We start from the raw sequence: 19,550 nt of genomic DNA, 5'->3' as shown, positions 1-19,550 counted from the left end.
TATGACGAAATTTACAGGCATCTCTCATCTTTTTAAGTGGGATAACTTGCACAATTGGTGGCGACTAAATACTTGTTTGCCCCTCTATATACATACATTCTGTACCAAATATTAAGTTCTGCTTTTCTGATGTATCAAATACTTATGTCATGCAATAAAATGCAAATTAATTACTTAAAAATCATGTGATTTTCTGGATTTTTGTTTTAGATTCCGTCTCTCACAGTTTAAGTGTATCTATGATAAAAATTACAGACCTCTACATGCTTTGTAAGTAGGAAAACCTGTAAAATCGGCAGTGTATCAATACTTGTTCTCTCCACTATATACAGTGCCTTGCGAAAGTATTCGGCCCCCTTGAACTTTGCGACCTTTTGCCACATTTCAGGCTTCAAACATAAAGATATACAACTGTATTTTTTTGTGAAGAATCAACAACAAGTGGGACACAATCATGAAGTGGAACAACATTTATTGGATATTTCAAACTTTTTTAACAAATCAAAAACTGAAAAATTGGGCGTGCAAAATTATTCAGCCCCCTTAAGTTAATACTTTGTAGCGCCATCTTTTGCTGCGATTACAGCTGTAAGTCGCTTGGGGTATGTCTCTATCAGTTTTGCACATCGAGAGACTGACATTTTTTCCCATTCCTCCTTGCAAAACAGCTCGAGCTCTGAGGTTGGATGGAGAGCATTTGTGAACAGCAGTTTTCAGTTCTTTCCACAGATTCTCGATTGGATTCAGGTCTGGACTTTGACTTGGCCATTCTAACACCTGGATATGTTTATTTTTGAACCATTCCATTGTAGATTTTGCTTTATGTTTTGGATCATTGTCTTGTTGGAAGACAAATCTCCGTCCCAGTCTCAGGTCTTTTGCAGACTCCATCAGGTTTTCTTCCAGAATTGTCCTGTATTTGGCTCCATCCATCTTCCCATCAATTTTAACCATCTTCCCTGTCCCTGCTGAAGAAAAGCAGGCCCAAACCATGATGCTGCCACCAGGGTGATGAGCTGTGTTGCTTTTATGCCAAACATAACGTCTTGCATTGTTGCCAAAAAGTTAAATTTTGGTTTCATCTGACCAGAGCACCTTCTTCCACATGTTTGGTGTGTCTCCCAGGTGGCTTGTGGCAAACTTTAAACAACACTTTTTATGGATATCTTTAAGAAATGGCTTTCTTCTTGCCACTCTTCCATAAAGGCCAGATTTGTGCAATATACGACTGATTGTTGTCCTATGGACAGAGTCTCCCACCTCAGCTGTAGATCTCTGCAGTTCATCCAGAGTGATCATGGGCCTCTTGGCTGCATCTCTGATCAGTCTTCTCCTTGTATGAGCTGAAAGTTTAGAGGGACGGCCAGGTCTTGGTAGATTTGCAGTGGTCTGATACTCCTTCCATTTCAATATTATCGCTTGCACAGTGCTCCTTGGGATGTTTAAAGCTTGGGACATCTTTTTGTATCCATATCCGGCTTTAAACTTCTTCACAACAGTATCTCGGACCTGCCTGGTGTGTTCCTTGTTCTTCATGATGCTCTCTGCGCTTTTAACGGACCTCTGAGACTATCACAGTGCAGGTGCATTTATACGGAGACTTGATTACACACAGGTGGATTGTATTTATCATCATTAGTCATTTAGGTCAACATTGGATCATTCAGAGATCCTCACTGAACTTCTGGAGAGAGTTTGCTGCACTGAAAGTAAAGGGGCTGAATAATTTTGCACGCCCAATTTTTCAGTTTTTGATTTGTTAAAAAAGTTTGAAATATCCAATAAATGTCGTTCCACTTCATGATTGTGTCCCACTTGTTGTTGATTCTTCACAAAAAAATACAGTTTTATATCTTTGTTTGAAGCCTGAAATGTGGCAAAAGGTCGCAAAGTTCAAGGGGGCCGAATACTTTCGCAATGCACTGTATATATACACACACATACATATGTATGTATGTATGTGTATATACACACCTATACACATATATATATATATATATATATATATATATATATATATATATATATATATATATATATATATTATACGCACACACACACACACATATATTTTTTCTTTACATAGTTGAATGTGCTGACAACAAAATCACACAAAAATGATAAATGGAAATCAAATGTATCTACCCATGGAGGTCTGGATTTGGAGTCACACTCAAAATTAAAGTGGAAAACCACACTACAGGCTGATCCAACTTTGATGTACTGTCCTTAAAACAAGTCAAAATGAGGCTCAGTAGTGTGTGTGGCCTCCACGTGCCTGTATGAACTCCCTACAATGCCTGGGCATGCTCCTGATGAGGTGGCGGATGGTCTCCTGAGGGATCTCCTCCCAGACCTGGACTAAAGCATCTGCCAACTCCTGGACAGTCTGTGGTGCAACGTGGCGTTGGTGGATGGAGCGAGACATGATGTCCCAGTCATGCTGGAGCATGTTGCAGGCAGCAGAACGTTCTCCACGGCGTCTCCAGACTCTGTCATGTCTGTAACATGTGCTCAGTGTGAACCTGCTTTCATCTGTGAAGAGCACAGGGCGCCAGTGGCAAATTTGCCAATCTTGGTGTTCTCTGGCAAATGCAAACGTCCTGCACGGTGTTGGGCTGTTAGCACAACCCCCACCTGTGGACGTCGGGCCCTCATACCACCCTCATGGAGTCTGTTTCTGACCGTTTGAGCAGACACATGCACATTTGTGGCATGCTGGAGATCATTTTGCAGGGCTCTGGCAGTGTTCCTCCTTGCACAAAGGCGGAGGTAGCGGTCCTGCTGCTAGGTTGTTGCCCTCCTACGGCCTCCTCCACGTCTCCTGATGTACTGGCCTGTCTCCTGCTAGCGCCTCCATGCTCTGGACACTACACTGACAGACACAGCAAACATTTTTGCCACAGCTAGCATTGATGTTCCATCCTGGATGAGCTGCACTACCTGAGCCACTTGTGTTGGTTGTAGACTCCGTCTCATGCTACCACTAGAGTGAAAGCACCACCAGCATTCAAAAGTGACCAAAACATCAGCCAGGAAGCATAGGAACTGAGAAGTGGTCTGTGGTCACCACCTGCAGAACCACTCCTTTATTGGGGGTGTCTTGCTAATTGCCTATAATTTCCACCGGTTGTCTATTCCATTTGCACAACAGCATGTGAAATTTATTGTCAATCAGTGTTGCTTCCTAAGTGGACAGTTTGATTTCACAGAAGTGTGATTGACTTGGAGTTACATTGTGTTGTTTAAGTGTTCCCTTTATTTTTTTGAGCAGTGTATATATGTGCATATACACAATAATATTTGTATGTGATCAAAATTGGATTTGTACTCATTTTTCTTTCCATTTCTAAACCCCCACCCCACTCAACACTCCCTTTACAGATGACTGTTTCCCCTCTCCATTCAGCCTGCCCATTTTCAAACGCAATGACCAAGCAGATTTAACCAGGAGAGCTGTGCTCTCGCTCTCCCCATTACAAAGCCAGGGATAGGGGACCTTGGAGGCCACAGAAGCCAGTCAAAGGCTTAAAAGACATCAAACTCAAGCTACATGCATTGTCCTGTGCCATGGACTTGGGAGGGAATTGTCATGCTAAACACACAGGGAGAAAGTAGAACCAGGCAGGGATTCCAAGAGGACAAGGGTCCGGGGGCAGGAGGGATCCAGTGGGGACCTGTATGGGCTGGACAGTGAGGGGGTAGTAGGTACAGTCAGGGTGGGAGGGAGGGTGCTTGGGGATTAGGCTGAAAATCCTCCAGATGTCTTTTTTTAGATCTTGTCTTACCTCTTTTAAGTGGCCTCTTCATCGTTCATAGTCCCCTTCCTAAAGGGAGCTCTGTATTTCTCTATAGGAGAAGAATCTATCTGATCCCACTGTGGACTGGGTGAGTGGCTTTGCCCTCCTTTCGCTGAGCTTTAAATAAGAGAGGAGGTAGTGGAGACGGTAATGGTATCACAGCACAATGTAATACCGATTTTGTAATAAAGTCAAAGCTGAGACAACTCGCACATATCAAGTCTGTCTAGCACCATGTCCAAATAAGCTCCCTGTACTACAGTGTGAAAGTAGTGTGGTATCAGCCATGAGGAAGTGTGAGGGGTGTGAGGGAAAGTCACACATAGCTGTGTGGGTAAACAATGTAGTTCAGACACACGGTCACCACTCACCCACCCGGGTGACTGAGATAGGCATAGGAGGACTGCCTAGTTTCAATCATTTAAGTCTTTTTTTAAATTCCATTGCCATAATAACATTTATCTTGCCCTTCTGACTCTGTCAGTGGAGAGATTTCATACAGATTGACTTGCCCAGAAACATTTGTTCATTTGTCTTGAGAGGCCATGATAGGGGGGTGGTGTAGTTTATATACCCATAAATTCTTATTTTAACTAGGCAAGTCAGTTAAGAACAAGTTCTTATTTTCAATGACAACCCACTGTTCCTAGGCTAACTACCTTGTTCAGGGGCAGAACGACAGATTTTTTTTGCCTTGTCAGCTCGGGGATTTGAACGTGCAACCTTTCAGTTATTAGTCCAACGCTTTAACCACGAGGCTACCTGCCACCCCGATTATTCAGGCCAACTCTAAAAACACTAAGCCTTAGTTATAGCCTATATACACAACCTCTAGGGCTCATAGTTTTTTCTGACCCTTCTCCCCCTAGCATCCAAGGTAGGCTCACAGTCTGCACCTTTTTTTCTCCCTGACTACCTTCCCCCACAAATGAGTCTGATGGCTTTTTGATTTTCTCCCTAACAGCCCTGCCTTTGACAGTCAACACCATCCCTCTACCCATCGCAAACCTTCAGCAGCAGACCAATACCGTCCTCCCTACCACCATTCACAGGGACAATGGGCCTTAACAGCCCTAGGCAGGCAGCTCAATAGCGTGAGTTACAAGAGCCCCCACCCCCACATACGTTTGTTTTACTACCCTTGTGGGGACCAAGCAATTGATTCCCATTCAAAATCCTATTTTCCCAAACCCTTAACTTAACCCCTAACCCTAATTGTAACCCTAACCCTGATTGTAACCCTAAAACTAACCTCTAAGCCTAAAATAGCCTTTTTCATTGTGGAGACCGGTAAAATGTTCCCTTATTTTACTATCCTTGTGATGACTTCTGGTTCCCCACAAGGATAGTAAAACCAAACACACACACACACACACACACACGGATGTAGGCCTGATAACCAACAATGATGAGTCAGCCTGTAGGGAGGAGGTAAGTGAACTAGCATTGTGGTGCCAGGACAACAACTTTTCCCTTAACGTCAGCAAAACAGAGGAGTAGATTGTTGACTTCAGGAAGCAGAGGGAACATGCCCTGATCCACACCAACAGGACTGCAGTCGAGAGAGCAGAAGTTTTAAGATCTTCAGCGTCCACAGCCCGAGGACTTGACATGGACCAGGACCACCACTGTTGCCAATAAAGGCACAACAGCGCCTCTACTTCCTAAGGCCGCTGAAGAAATTTGGCGTGCCACCCCGGGTCATCTCCAAATACTACTGCTGCATCATTGAGAGCGCCCTGACCAGTTGCATCACGGCCTGGTATGGGAATTGCTCCGTCCACGACCGCAAGGCCCTCCAGCGGATGGAAGATGAAGACGGCCCAGTACATCACCCATCCAGGACATCTACTTTAAACGGTGCCTGAGGAAGGCCCATTAAAGACCCCCACACACAAGCTGTTCACTCCCTTACGGTCTGGCAGACGGTATTGGAGCAGGAGGTCTGATAGAAACGGTCTCTGAGCCTGTTGGTATCTACAAGCCCTTAGACTGCTGAACACTTGAACTGGACTGACCACTTGCTCTAATCCTCCACACCGTAGCACCCAGACGCACACAACACAACACACACACATTAATGCTGCACACCCATCACAAATGGTTGCTACCAGACTCTTATTGTGATTGCTAAATACTGCACAATTTAAATACTTGCCCCCCAATCCCCCCTTCCCCTAAACACATGTAAATGGACATTAAATTGTGCCTTCCTGTATTATACTTGTGCTAAACAGTTTATTCTATTCTACTGAACCATTTACTTTATGTTCGTGTTGATATATTTTATTATTTCTTAATGTTGTTGCTTTGTCCAGAATCATTTAGTTGTGCGGTGTATACCATGTGTATTCGCTACATATGACTAATACAACTTGTAACACACAAACAGAAAGGTTAAGGAGGGAGGAGAGCAAAAATGACTCCAGTCCAGTCCACCAAAGACACTTGAGAAATGTCATAGAAAGTGTGATTCAATAGGCGATGAAAGTTGAAAACGAATGAAACGGTCTTTTATTTGGTGTTGGTGTGTGATGCGAAACCGACAACACGGCACGTCATAGAGAGCTGGATAACAGAGTCAGGAATGGATATTTCCAGTACCTACTCCAAGCCCCCTCCCCCACACACCTCCCCATTAAGGATCAACTAATAAAACTGATCCCCAGCACCCGCTCCAGCCACTCCTATAGCTTCATTTACTTCATTTCAGGGTCAAAAGTCATGTAAAGAGCAACATCCTTTCGAGAGAGAGGGAGATAAAGAGAGCGTGAAATCCTTTAGAGAGAAAGAGAGAGACAGAGCGACAACAATGTGCATGGTCATTTTGCACATCTCACTTGAGTTAACAACATTTAGTTCAGATGGCCTGCATGTGCAAATATATAACAGAGAACACTCACTCTTTGTATGTTCATTTTGCAACACCAGAGTTGGAACAGAGGGATATATCTTCTTTTTAAATGTTTATTTCACTAGGCAAGTCAGTTAAGAACAATTTTTTTTTATTACAATGACGGCCTAGGAACAGTGGGTGCATTGTTCAGGGACAGAACGACAGTTTTTTTCCTTGGCAGCTCGGGGATTCGATCTAGCAACCTTTCAGTTACTGGCCCAACGTTCTAACCACTAGGCTTCCTGCCGCCCCAAACAGAGGATAAAACAGAGACAATACTAAATAGTGATATTTACCATACATCCACCACAAATCCTATAGATATTCAAGTGCATATATATCACTTTACATGTCTCCTTCAGTTACAGGATCCTTACACATATGAGACTGAATCAAAGTCAAACATGTCGAAATCACACAATTTCCGTGGGCATAAAATAGTACTTTAAAGATTATATCACAGTATATCATGACAGTGTCCCCTTGTGTTCCTCTCGCTCCTTAACCCAATACCAAGCACATTTCATGAAAACCCCTTTATATGTACCTATAATGAACTGGGTTTAGCTACTAGATATGCATGACAAATACAGTAAGGGACTTTTTTATTATACATTATATTATAAAAACTGCACATCTCTGTTCTGTATGCAATCTATACATGTTTGCTCATTGTAACATTCAAACAGAGGCTTTGGGAGATCACTGCACAAAATAATGAGCTTTACAAAGGCAAGCAAAGGAAACATTGATTCTAAGAGGGGGGGTAATAATATCCAGTTGACACAAAAGGGGCTATATAGTGCACTACTTTTGACCAGGACCCATAGGGCTTTGGTCAAAAGTAGTGCACTATATAGTGTCCCATTTGGGACACACAATGAGTTTTACACATGGCTGTAGTTCCCATAGAAGAAGTCCACAATGGCTGTGAGTGATCCAGAGTTTATCTGTCAATCAACATCCCTCTTCATTTTCTTCCAAAAAAATATTTGATTCTACTACAGATGTTGGATCTTAACTTGATTACTCTTGTTGCGGAACATTTTCCTGATTCAGTCATTCAAATGAGCCTTGTGATTGGCTAAAAATGAGCAGTAATTTCTCTCTCCATTCGTGGACAGTCGAGTTATTGGGATCAGAACTCGCTACCTTAAACAAAAATTCTCTCCAGCTCGCTCAAATGCTATAGGCCTAGGTCCTGTCACTGCAACATTCAAATATACAAAAATGTATCTGAAATTCAACCATATACATCAACAACGTTTGTTTTATATAGCTTAACACAAGATAGTTATTGATCTCCACTAGGGTACGACATACAAGTGTCTAGTGCTAGTGTATCCTAAGGTTACAAATAAACCAGGGGCGCAACTTTGGTTTTAGAAGTGGGGGGGGGACATAATTATTCTTATTATATATATATTTTTTATCCAGTCAGATAAACACTCCGAACAGGATACCCGACCGCACGGAGGTGTCCGCATGGTCCTAGAGCCCACCACTGCCTCGGTTTTTTTTTTTGGGGGGGGGGGGGGGGGTGGAATAAACTATCCAAATTGAGTTCAATTGTGGTCTAGTGGTTAGCGCCACTGCCTTCAGCTTGCACATATAGGCCTACCGTGTTGGAGTGCGTTCGATTCCAGCCCAAATAATGCAATCTCCAGATTGCCTTGATGTAGTTAGACATTACAAATATGGACAGTCCAGGGTAATTTCTTGATTAGAAATGACCATACCAGACACTTTTGCATAACAAAAATAGTAAATAAATAAAATAACCATAATACACCAACATTAGTTTCCATTCATACAAAGTGTTGGGGGAATTGCCACAGTAGATTTGCCATAATAAACGAGGAAATACTTTATTTCTATTGTACAGAATTGGTTGTAAAATAGATAAATCACCCGTAGTCTGATCAAAAAGGACTAAATTGTTCCGATCACAATACAAACCAGATGGCGAACATATCTTGAAAGACTTTGGTTGAAAGCAAGGACTAAGGTAGAGAGGAAGAGGTGAATATATTCTGCATATTCTTAATATGCAGACCTAAGCTTGTCGTCTGCCTTTGGGATGACTCCCATTGTTAGGGCGGAGACATGAGCATCTCGTCATTATATACAGATCTCTGACTAAGGTAACACCGCCATCATCTTTTTGCGGGCCTTAGAGGTAATGGTTGGAATTGAGATCAGCTGTGTGGGTAAATTTAGCGCATATTGATAGTTTAACGAGACCTGTAGCCGTGTTCACATTGGCAGTTTGAAATTACTCAAATCCTATTTATTTGCATTTTCAATTCGATCTGTTATTTTCCCTGCTGTCTGCACAGCCAAAAAAACACATGGAATCTGATATTTCAATCCGCATTTCAAACCACCTTCCTGGCCATGTGACTTGTCTGAACGGTCAAATCTGATTTATTTGCCCTCAAGTGGTTTTTAGACTGTTCTATCTTATTGCTTGCTAGCTGCTCTGTTGACAGTTTGACAAGAACATGTGGGAGCTACCTAGCTTGTTCATTGTTTACAAACAAACTAGTGAATATGCTAGAAAGCAAACAGCTACCCAGCTAGCTAGTTGACTGCTGTGGCTAGCCAAAAATGACTCGTTTTGAAAGTGGGATCATCTTGTCCTTTGAGGCTTTAAAAGTGTTCTTACCCTAATGATTTTAAACATTCAAAGCAACTGGGACACGTCCATGGAAGGCATTGTTGTCACCTTAGCTTACTACATAACGTCTGAGTGATAGGAAGCACAAGCACCACCACCAATCAGCCTACACCACTGTGCACACACACCTGTCATTACTATGACAACTAGCGTAGCCTTGCCAGCAAATGACTGCTGTCTGAACACACACAATCCGATTTGGTCACCTTTAGCTTGCTGTCTGGACAGTCAGTAGCCCAAAACAGATTTGATAACCCAAACTGATTTGCGCATTAAGGCCTGCAGTGTGAACAAGGCTTTAGTTGGCGATAATCTAGTGCCATCAATGGTTGCAATAGGCCCCTTGTTATTTGATTATATTTCTATAGGCTACATTTTGTAGGCTAGCCGTTAGCCAATCAATAGTCACTAAATAAAAACCGATAATCTACTGTTTGTGTTTCCCTGGCTAAATTGATGAGCTGATTTGGAGCATCAATTGATTGACAGATGTAGGCCTACTGTAGAACGATAAACTTTCCTCCAGTGTGTATGCTCACCCATGTTTTTTTAGTTAGGCTATGTATAATTTGCAGCGATGGGTAGAGTACTGAAAATCTGTATTTAAGCACAAGTACTGTTACTTAGATGAATGAATTACAAAGTAAAATTTGCCTTCTTGAGAAACTACTCATGAATGAGTAAAAAAGTATCCGGTCAGAAAACATTCATTTATAATTAAAGCCTGCCAGCACCATCTTGCAGACGTCCCCCAGCACAGGTACTCTCCAATGAAGAGTAACATCAAACAAAGTCGGTAGGCTGTATAGTTTCAATTAGGGTCATGCAATGTTGACTTAATATCTAGCAATGTGCACAATTTCATAAAAAGGTATGTGGTACTCGAGGCATTGGAATAATTGCACAATTTCAATAGCATTAATGACAATCATATCATTTCAAGTACATGTGAATATGCATACAAAAATATTTACACCAAGTGTGATGTTCAATTTCCCACTCAGAATGGACAGGTGTTACAACAGCAAAACAATCAATACCGAAATGTCATTATCCAATCGTGTTGCTAGTCTGCAAATCAGACACATTTTACCATGGAATTAAATTTATGTCAAAAGTCTATTTTTGTTGTTGTTGCCTTTTAGCTATTCCTAACACTTTTACTAACCTTAACTTATTCCTCCTAACCTGTTATGAAAAATGTATATTTTTGACAAAAGCTTTATCCCTTCTAGACAAAACAGTATTTATACTCCATCCCTTCCGAACCTGTCCTTTCCACTTTCAAGAGTATTTTCTTCTCTTGGCTGGCTCATTCTCCTATCGCCTCGGTTCTGCCGCTACAAGCTTTAAATAAAAAGACAATCTATATGATTTCTATAGGGCACAAAAAGCTTACTGAGATGATACACTGACTGTATGAAAGAGGTGCTTATAGGCATTTTCATAAAAACAGAATGACACACACACAAACAGGGAGAAAAATGTGTGGGAGGATGCTGCGGTGGACTGACCTGTTGATCTTGCTAATGTTAGCTAGCTACATCGTTGACGCTGCATCTAGTTTAGACAGCTTGTCTTGTAATGGCGACCTAATGTGATAGCTATACTGAGCAAAAATATGAACGCAACATGTAAACTGTTGGTCTCATGTTTCATGAGCTGAAATAAAAGATCCCAGACATTTTCCAGACAGACAAAAAAAGTCTTAATCTACATTTTCTTCCACAAATGTATTTACATCCCTGTTAGTGATAATAATCCATCCACCTGACAGGTGTGTCTTTACCAACAAGCTGATTCAACAGCATGATCATTACACAGGTGCACCTTGTGCTGGGGACAATAAAAGGCCACTAAAATGTGCAGTTGTGTCACACAACACAATGCCACAGATGTCTCAAGTTGAGGGGGTGTGCTGACTGCAGGAATGTCTACCAGAGGTCATATGGGGAGCTAAAAACATGAGATTAAACTTTTTCTGTCACAGTCTGGGTCAGCCAATGCTAGCTAGTTAGCTAATATATTAATATATTATAAATATAGAAATGAATTAGAAATGATTTATCTTACTTCAGAAATATATAATATTACAAAGGCAGAAGGTAATTAAAGTGCAACTTACCTCTGATCGAGTCTGGCTAAGAACCCAAGAACAAAAATATGAAGACGTGCGCTTCCCTTAGAGCCGTGGTGGAGATAAAACTGGCTTTGATGGACAACTTTGAGAGACAACGGACTAAAGAGTTTTGATGACAACCTATTTTGAATACATTTCATTGGTCAAGTGGTTGTGAAACGTTCATACAGACGTATCGAGTCATGTAAAAAATGTCATCCGACAGCGACAATATTATATTAAAAATCTATGTAACTAAAGTAATTGGGTCAAATGTAATGGAGTAAAAAATAAGTTACTTCCTCCAGAAATTACTTGAGTAAGAGTAAATGTACAGCCCACAGAGATTAACTAGAAATGTACTAGTTTCTCAAAGGACATTAGTGGACCAGATTCAAACCCATGCCTACTCTAGCATATGTTTACCGTTGTCAGCGGCTGTACCCACTGGACCACACAGGCTCTGTGATAACCACCAATTTATTTTGCTTATTGTTTGCCTTGAACATATAATACAACAATTAGTCAGTGGACCTACAGTCTAAATGATTGTATAGCCTACAAAACACTGCTTCAAGCTGCCCCCTGGTATTGATTATCAATATTAAATAGACATTCAATTCCTCCTGCTGCAGATCATTTTCCTTCTGCAACAACATGCATCAAATTAAGATCCAACATCTGTAGAAGCCTGTCCAGTTTTGAGAGAGCAACCTGATTGGAGAATTAAGGTGATCTTTTCCAGAGTAAAGAAATTGCGTGTGTGTGTGTAGGTTTGTATTATGTTTTAATTGGGTGTATGTTTCTGTGTGTGTGGTGTCTGCGTGTTCCAGCATGCATTAAAGCCTATGGAATTCCCTTGGGATTCCCTTGGTAGTATAGGGTAGAGTCGTCAAACAAAGGATTTTTCACTTCCATCTCTCCAGTCTGCAATGAAATAAAAACTGTTGTTAAAAGCCAAACAAATACAGTCATCAGCAATATGAATATTGTGTGTAAACAAGGACAGAATTTGTAAGAATATATTATGTGTTTGTGCACCAAGTGTGTGTGTGTGTGTGTGTGTGTGTGTGTGCATGTCTGAGTGTGAGTGCATGTGTGTGTGTGTCCTAGCACACCCACCGGTGCAAGGCCAGGGCACTCGTACACAGTGAAGTCTCCGCCCACTTCTTCCTCATCTGTTGTGACTTCTGAGTCAGTGACTTTCGTCTCCGATTTATGTCTGAAAAACAACAGAATGCACCAAGATGAATATGTGTGTGTGTATTCATATTTGAATGAAACTGAATTGTCGGACAGGTAGGGAGAGAGAAAGGACGCGAGACCGAAAAGGGCAAGAGGAGGAGTAGAACTCACTTTTCCATGGAGAGCATCTGCTGTTTCTGATGCTGGTAGTGGTACATCTGAGCACTCTGGGCCAACTTCTTATCCCCCGACTGAGGAGAAAAGGGAGAAGGAGAGGAGAGACCCATGAAAACCACCCTCAGCGGGGAGGAAAAGCAAAGAAGAGGCAAAGCCTGAAAATCAGATGCTTACGTCACAGACATCCTGTGGTCAAATCACATTGACAGAAGGAAATTAATCATACAAAAAAATAGTCTAGTCCCTTATTTACACACATGTTTTGAGCAAAACTTTGTTTTGGGACACAATTGCAAACTTCAAGAGTTGGCCATTCAAGGAGCTGGTCTGATGGGTTTACTCTGATGTCATCAGCCTCCCCACTTGATTGTGGAAACAACAGAGAACCAAAGAGAACAGGGTCTAATCTGGGTAATTTGGAAAAGACACCTAACGTATTTAGCTGAGGTGGATGTATTGTGCCCCATGCGGAACAATGCACTTACTGAAGTCCTGTTGGCTGTTCCATTTCCATTGCTTCCAAATGCAGGGTAATCTACCTTCTGGGCCAGACGTGATTCCTTCTGCAACCTGTAGGGGGCAACATTATTCTGAGCCATTAGAGACTAGGGAAACTGGAGCAGGAACAGTAGGTAAAATAAAATAAAAATTAAATCTGCATTTTGGACACTTCCCAATAGCGCGATATTCCCTATATAGTGCACAACTTTGACCAAAGCTTTATGGATCCTGGTCCAAAGTGCACCATAGGCAGTAGGGTGCCATTTGGGATGCATCATTACAGTGCAGTGCTTAAATTGATCCTTTATAAAATGTGTTGGAAAATTATTTAACATGCTCTAACAAAAACACTTGACAGTAAAACAATAGAAGGGAGTCTAGCACATCTAAGTTGTCAAATTAAATAATAACATATTGATATTGTTACTGTCTGATGTCTTACCTTACCCAGCAAACTGTAGCCAAGATCAGGGCCACAGTGCCAAAGATGATACACACAGAGATCATAACTGCAGAGGTCAAAACAAACAGAGAAGAGGATAGAGTGAAGACAAGATACCCATAAAAGGAGGAGAAATTATGAAATTGTGTGTGACTGCAGATGAAATCTAACCACTTTCAAATCTATTCCCTTCGGAAAGTATTCAGACCCCTTCACTTTTTCCTCATTTTGTAATGTTACAGCCGTGGTAAATTCAATTGATTGGACATGATTTGGAAAGGCACACACCTGTCTATATAAGGTCCCACAGTTGACAGTGCATGTCAGAGCAAAAACCAAGCCATGAGGTGGAAGGAATTGTCCGTTGAGCTCCGAGACAGGATTGTGTCGAGACACAGATCTGGGGAAGGGTATCAAAACATTTCTGCAGCATTGAAGATCCCCAAGAACACAGTGGCCTCCATCATTCTTAAATGGAAGAAGTTTCGAACCACCAAGACTCTTCCTAGAGCTGTCCGTCCGGCCAAACTGAGCAATCGGGGTAGAAGGGCCTTGGTCAGGAAGGTGACCCAGAACCCGATGGTCACTCTGACAAAGCTCCAGAGTTCCTCTGTGGAGATGGGAGAACCTTCCAGAAGGACAACCATCTCTGCAGCACTCCACCAATCAGGCCTTTAGTGGCCAGACGGAAGCCACTCCTCAGTGACGGCACATGTCAGCCCCATGACATCTCCTTTTGGAGTTTGCCAAAAGGCACCTAAAGGACTCTCAGACCATGAGAAACAAGATTCTCTGGTCTAATGAAACCAAGATTGAACTCTTTGGACTGAATACCAAGCGTCACGTCTGGAGAAAACCCGGCACCACTTATCACCTAGCCAATACCATTCCTAGGCTGCATCATGGTGTGGGGATGTTTTTCAGCAGCAGGGAATGGGAGACTAGTCAGGATTGAGGGAAAGATGAAAGGGTGCAAAGTACAGAGAGATTTTTGATGAAAACCTGCTCCAGAGCACTCAGGACCTCAGACTGGGGCAAAGGTTCACCTTCCAACAGGACAACAACCCTAAGCGCACTTAGTAGAGCTGGCCTGGTCTTACGCCATAAACGTGTCACTACTTTCAACTAATAAAGACACTTACTGACAAGGAGACTGTCCTTGGAGGGGTATGGGATGGCTATGGGGCCTCCAGGTCCCCCCGGTCCCACCCTCTCCAGAGCCCCAGTGGCAGGCTGCGGGGTCCGGGTAGAGGGGTGGGCGGTAGTGGGCTGCTCCGCAGAAGGTTGGGCCTTGCCTCTCTGTCTGGGAAACTTTGTCTGAGTCATAGGAACTGCCTTGGAGGGGGTGTCTGGGAGAGAGAGAGAATAAGAGAGCAGAAGAGAGAGACAGACATTGTTATTATTGTGGTGTAGATAACGTTTTATATATAGCGACACACATCTATGGAAAAGTAACTGAAATGTAATAAAATTCATAGGCTCACTTGATTGTTTGACCTCTGACACTTCCTGTTTGGCAATGACTGAGTGAAGGAAGTCAATCTCTTCATCTAGATCAGAGAAGGCTGTCACTTGACCTGAGGAGAAAGACATTGGCAGATTTAAGAATGAGTCCATATGCACATCATGCCTTTGTTCAGATTAAGATTAAGTTGAGATTTAGAGTTTAGTGAAGGATTTGTCCCAAATACAATACTACATTTTTGAAATAATTAGGACTAACTTATTTCTTGCAACCCATTCTGAAACTAACTGCCGCTCTTTGTCACTCGCTTTAGTAGCTGAAGTGTATAGTGTTGAGTCATCCGCATACATAGACACACTGGCTTTCAGTGGTATGTCATTGGTAAAAATAGAAAAAAAGTAAAGGGCCTAGACAGCTGCCCTGGGGAATTAATTATTCTACCTGGATTATGTTGGAGAGGCTTCAATTAAAGAACACCCTCTGTGTTCTGTTAGACAGGTACCTCTATCTACAATATAGCAGGGGATGTAAGGCCAAAACACACAAGTTTTTCCAGCAGCAGACTATGATCGATAATGTCAAAAGCCACAATGAAGTCTAACAAAACAGCTCACACAATCTTTTATCATCAATTTCTCTCAGCCAATCAGTCATTTGTGTGTATCAATGATGTTGCTCTTGCTGCAGGGGCGATTCCCTGATCCACCTCTACGCAGACGACACCATTCTATATACTTCCAGCCCGTCCTTGGACACTGTGCTATCTAACCTCCAAACGAGCTTCAATGCCATACAACACTCCTTCCGTGGCCTCCAACTGCTCTTAAATGCTAGTAAAACCAAATGCATGCTTTTCAACCGTTCGCTGCCTGCACCCGCACGCCTGACCAGCATCACCACCCTGGATGGTTCCGACCTTGAATATGTGGACATCTATAAGTACCTAGGTGTCTGGCTAGACTGCAAACTCTCCTTCCAGACTCATATCAAACATCTCCAATCGAAAATCAAATCAAGAATCGGCTTTCTATTCCGCAACAAAGCCTCCTTCACTCACGCCGCCAAACTTACCCTAGTAAAACTGACTATCCTACCGATCCTCAACTTCGGCGATGTCATCTACAAAATTGCTTCCAACACTCTACTCAGCAAACTGGATGCAGTTTATCACAGTGCCATCCGTTTTGTCACTAAAGCACCTTATACCACCCACCACTGCAACTTGTATGCTCTTGTCGGCTGGCCCTCGCTACATATTCGTCGCCAGACCCACTGGCTCCAGGTCATCTACAAGTCCATGCTAGGTAAAGCTCCGCCTTATCTCAGTTCACTGGTCACGATGGCAACACCCATCCGTAGCACGCGCTCCAGCAGGTGTATCTCACTGATCATCCCTAAAGCCAACACCTCATTCGGCCGCCTTTCGTTCCAGTTCTCTGCTGTCTGTGACTGGAACGAATTTCAAAAATCGCTGAAGTTGGAGACTTTTATCTCCCTCACCAACTTCAAACATCTGCTATCTGAGCAGTTAACCGATCGCTGCAGCTGTACATAGTCTATCGGTAAATAGCCCACCCATTTTTACCTACCTCATCCCCATACTGTTTTTATTTATTTACTCTTCTGCTCTTTTGCACACCAATATCTCTACCTGTACATGACCATCTGATCATTTATCACTCCAGTGTTATTAACCTGCAAAATTGTAATTATTCGCCTACCTCCTCATGCCTTTTGCACACAATGTATATAGACTCCCCTTTTTTTTTCTATTTTTTTTTTCTACTGTGTTACTGACTTGTTAATTGTTTACTTACTCCATGTGTAACTTTGTGTTGTCTGTTCACACTGCTATGCTTTATCTTGGCCAGGTCGCAGTTGCAAATGATAACTTGTTCTCAACTAGCCTACCTAGTTAAATAAAGGTGGGAAAAAAAGAAAAAATTTTTAAAAAAGTGCCATGTATGTTGAATGCCTTTCCCTAGAAGCGTGCTGAAAGTCTTTTGTCAATTTGTTTACTGTAAAATAACATTGAATCTGGTTCAACAGAATTATTTCCAAAAGTTTACTAAGGGTTGGTAACAGGATGATCGGTCTGCTATTTGAGCTAGTAAAGGGGGCTTTACTATTCTTGGTTAGCGGAATGACTTTTGCTTCACTCCAGGCCTGAGGGCACACACTTTCTTGTAGGCTTAGAATGAAGATATGGCAAATAGGAGTGGCAATATCGTCTGCTATTATCCTCAGAAATGTTCCATCCAAGTTGTCACCCAGGTGGCTTGTCATTGTTGATAAACAAAAATATATTTTCACCTCTTCCACACTCACTTTTCGGAATTCAAAGTTACAATGCTTGTCTTTCATAATTTGGTCAGTTAGTGTTTACCTATTTAGTAGTGTTTGTTGCTGGCATTTCATGCCTAAATTTGCTAATCTTGCAGATGAAAAAAATCATTAAAGTAGTTGGCAATATCAGTGGGTTTTGTGATGAATGTCACCTGATTCAATGAATGATGGAGGGGAGTTTGCCTTTTTTCCCAAAAATGTAATTTAAGGTGGTAACCATATGACAGAACAGAGTGTGGGCGCGTGTGAGCAAGCATTAGAAGAAACAGGACATCCTGTTGTGTGACTGCAAGTGCATGAAGCAACCCATGAGAGAGCCAGAGAGCCAGTGAGTGTGTGTGTGCGCGTGTGTATAAATGTGTTTGTGTGTGTGTGATAGAGAGTGTGCCGGTGTGTTGTTTGTTTGGGCAACAGTGAAAGAGAGACAAAGCCAGGGTGTTGTTTAACAGCTCTTTTGGCCAGACAGTAGGCCACATTCCAGGACTAGGGCACAGTTCTCCCTGGTTACCGGTATACATAGTGTGTGTGTGGCCAGGGGTTGAAGCACCGCAGGGGGCTTGTGCAATCACCCCGCCCCTCTGTCTCGGCCCTGCTCCCTCTCACACACAAGTCCCTAAATCTCACTCAGCTGAGTGCTAATGGTGATAATCTCTCCCTCCCCAAGGTTACTCTAAAAGACCAGGTAATTCTACACTGTTTACGTGATAAGCTAAATATGATTCAGATTCAATATTTAATTACTATAGTGAGACATCATGAGCCATATCACCAACTAAGCCACTTCTTTGAAAATGCTTAGTAATGTCTCATTGTGTTTGTATTAACGTGAGCGCCATGTTATTAATGATTAAGGTGTTGTCCTCTACAGAAGGGTGGCCATCTGGCGGTGGTAATGTGCGTGATATGATGTGACGGCACTTTCAGTCTGTGCTTTGTTACTTTCTCACCCCATTCTATCCCATTTAGTGTGATCCACAGCAGGTGTCAGTGGGGGTGGGTCATGCCATCTGTACTTTGCAGGTGGTGGAGTGCTCCAAGTGTGCCAGTGTACCTGGCACTTTATACCCTACTTTGTTAGCTAACTTAAACAACATTTGAGGAAAATTTCAACATTTGAAAGAAAAAGAGAACATTCCTGAGATTTTGTGTCGGCATGAGTACTTGAGTGAGAGGGTACATAGAAGAATCAGTGAGCATGAACCACAAAAAAGGGAGCATAAGGGTATGTATTTATATATGTTTGTTTGAGTGGGAGTGTGTAGTAGATAGAGAAAATAAGAACGGGGAAATTGGTGTGTGTGTGTGTCAGTAAACCCTCACACACTGACTAAGCATACACCTCTCCATGCATCAGAGAGGAGGTTTTGGCACCAGGTTGATAATTAACCATAACCCAAGAGGTGCCAAGAGGGATGTAAGGTGCACTAGCCTTGAGCGTGGGTAAGAGAGGACTTGACAACGTGCTGGGTTGGAAATGACAGCGATTAGTGTGGACAAAATGGAGAAAAAGGTGGGGGGTTAGTAGTACAGAACTAGGCAGACCATGATTGATTGCACACTCCAGCACAGTAGGTGGCGGCATGCACCTTAAACGTTTGTTTGCGGACTGCCATGATATCATAGAAATAGAAGAAGAGGGATGTAAGTTTATGAAAACAAACACTAAACAGTCAGACTCTTTTATTCCTATCATCTCTATCCACCCTTTTCCCACCCTGGCTGGGCCTTAGTTATACATCAGTACAACACATTCAGTTACCTATCATTTCCCATCACAACGACCAAATTTGTCATTTGTATTTACAGTCAAAGGGGCTGCCCTGCTCTTGTTTGTGAACTGAAGGAATGGGTCTTGAAGGTGAATAAAAGTATCTAATGGATATGTAAATTAAACTTATTGACACTTTTTTTCTAATTGTTTACCAGATTGAATGAGTAT

At 42.3% G+C, this 19,550-nt stretch overlaps 1 protein-coding gene across 1 annotated transcript in view; it reads right to left on the bottom strand.

Annotated features, from left to right (window-relative positions):
- Positions 1-11,959: 11,959 nt before the first annotated feature.
- LOC110523508 (neural proliferation differentiation and control protein 1) overlaps positions 11,960-19,550 on the bottom strand; it is a 40,183-nt gene continuing 32,592 nt past the window's right edge. The window contains exons 3-9 of the mRNA XM_021602260.3: positions 15,285-15,377; positions 14,943-15,149; positions 13,801-13,867; positions 13,343-13,427; positions 12,852-12,931; positions 12,618-12,717; positions 11,960-12,422 (exon numbers count right to left, since the gene is read on the bottom strand). Coding sequence (XP_021457935.1) covers positions 12,342-12,422; positions 12,618-12,717; positions 12,852-12,931; positions 13,343-13,427; positions 13,801-13,867; positions 14,943-15,149; positions 15,285-15,377 — 713 coding nt within the window. The 3' untranslated portion in view covers positions 11,960-12,341. The remainder of the gene's footprint in view (positions 12,423-12,617; positions 12,718-12,851; positions 12,932-13,342; positions 13,428-13,800; positions 13,868-14,942; positions 15,150-15,284; positions 15,378-19,550) is intronic.

Source organism: Oncorhynchus mykiss, chromosome 5 (assembly GCF_057628025.1).
Source record: "Oncorhynchus mykiss isolate SJ-2025 chromosome 5, ASM5762802v1, whole genome shotgun sequence".
Lineage (NCBI taxonomy): Eukaryota > Metazoa > Chordata > Actinopteri > Salmoniformes > Salmonidae > Oncorhynchus > Oncorhynchus mykiss.
The sequence above is the reverse complement of the archived record's forward strand: the minus strand, read 5'-3'. Positions and strand labels throughout refer to the sequence as shown.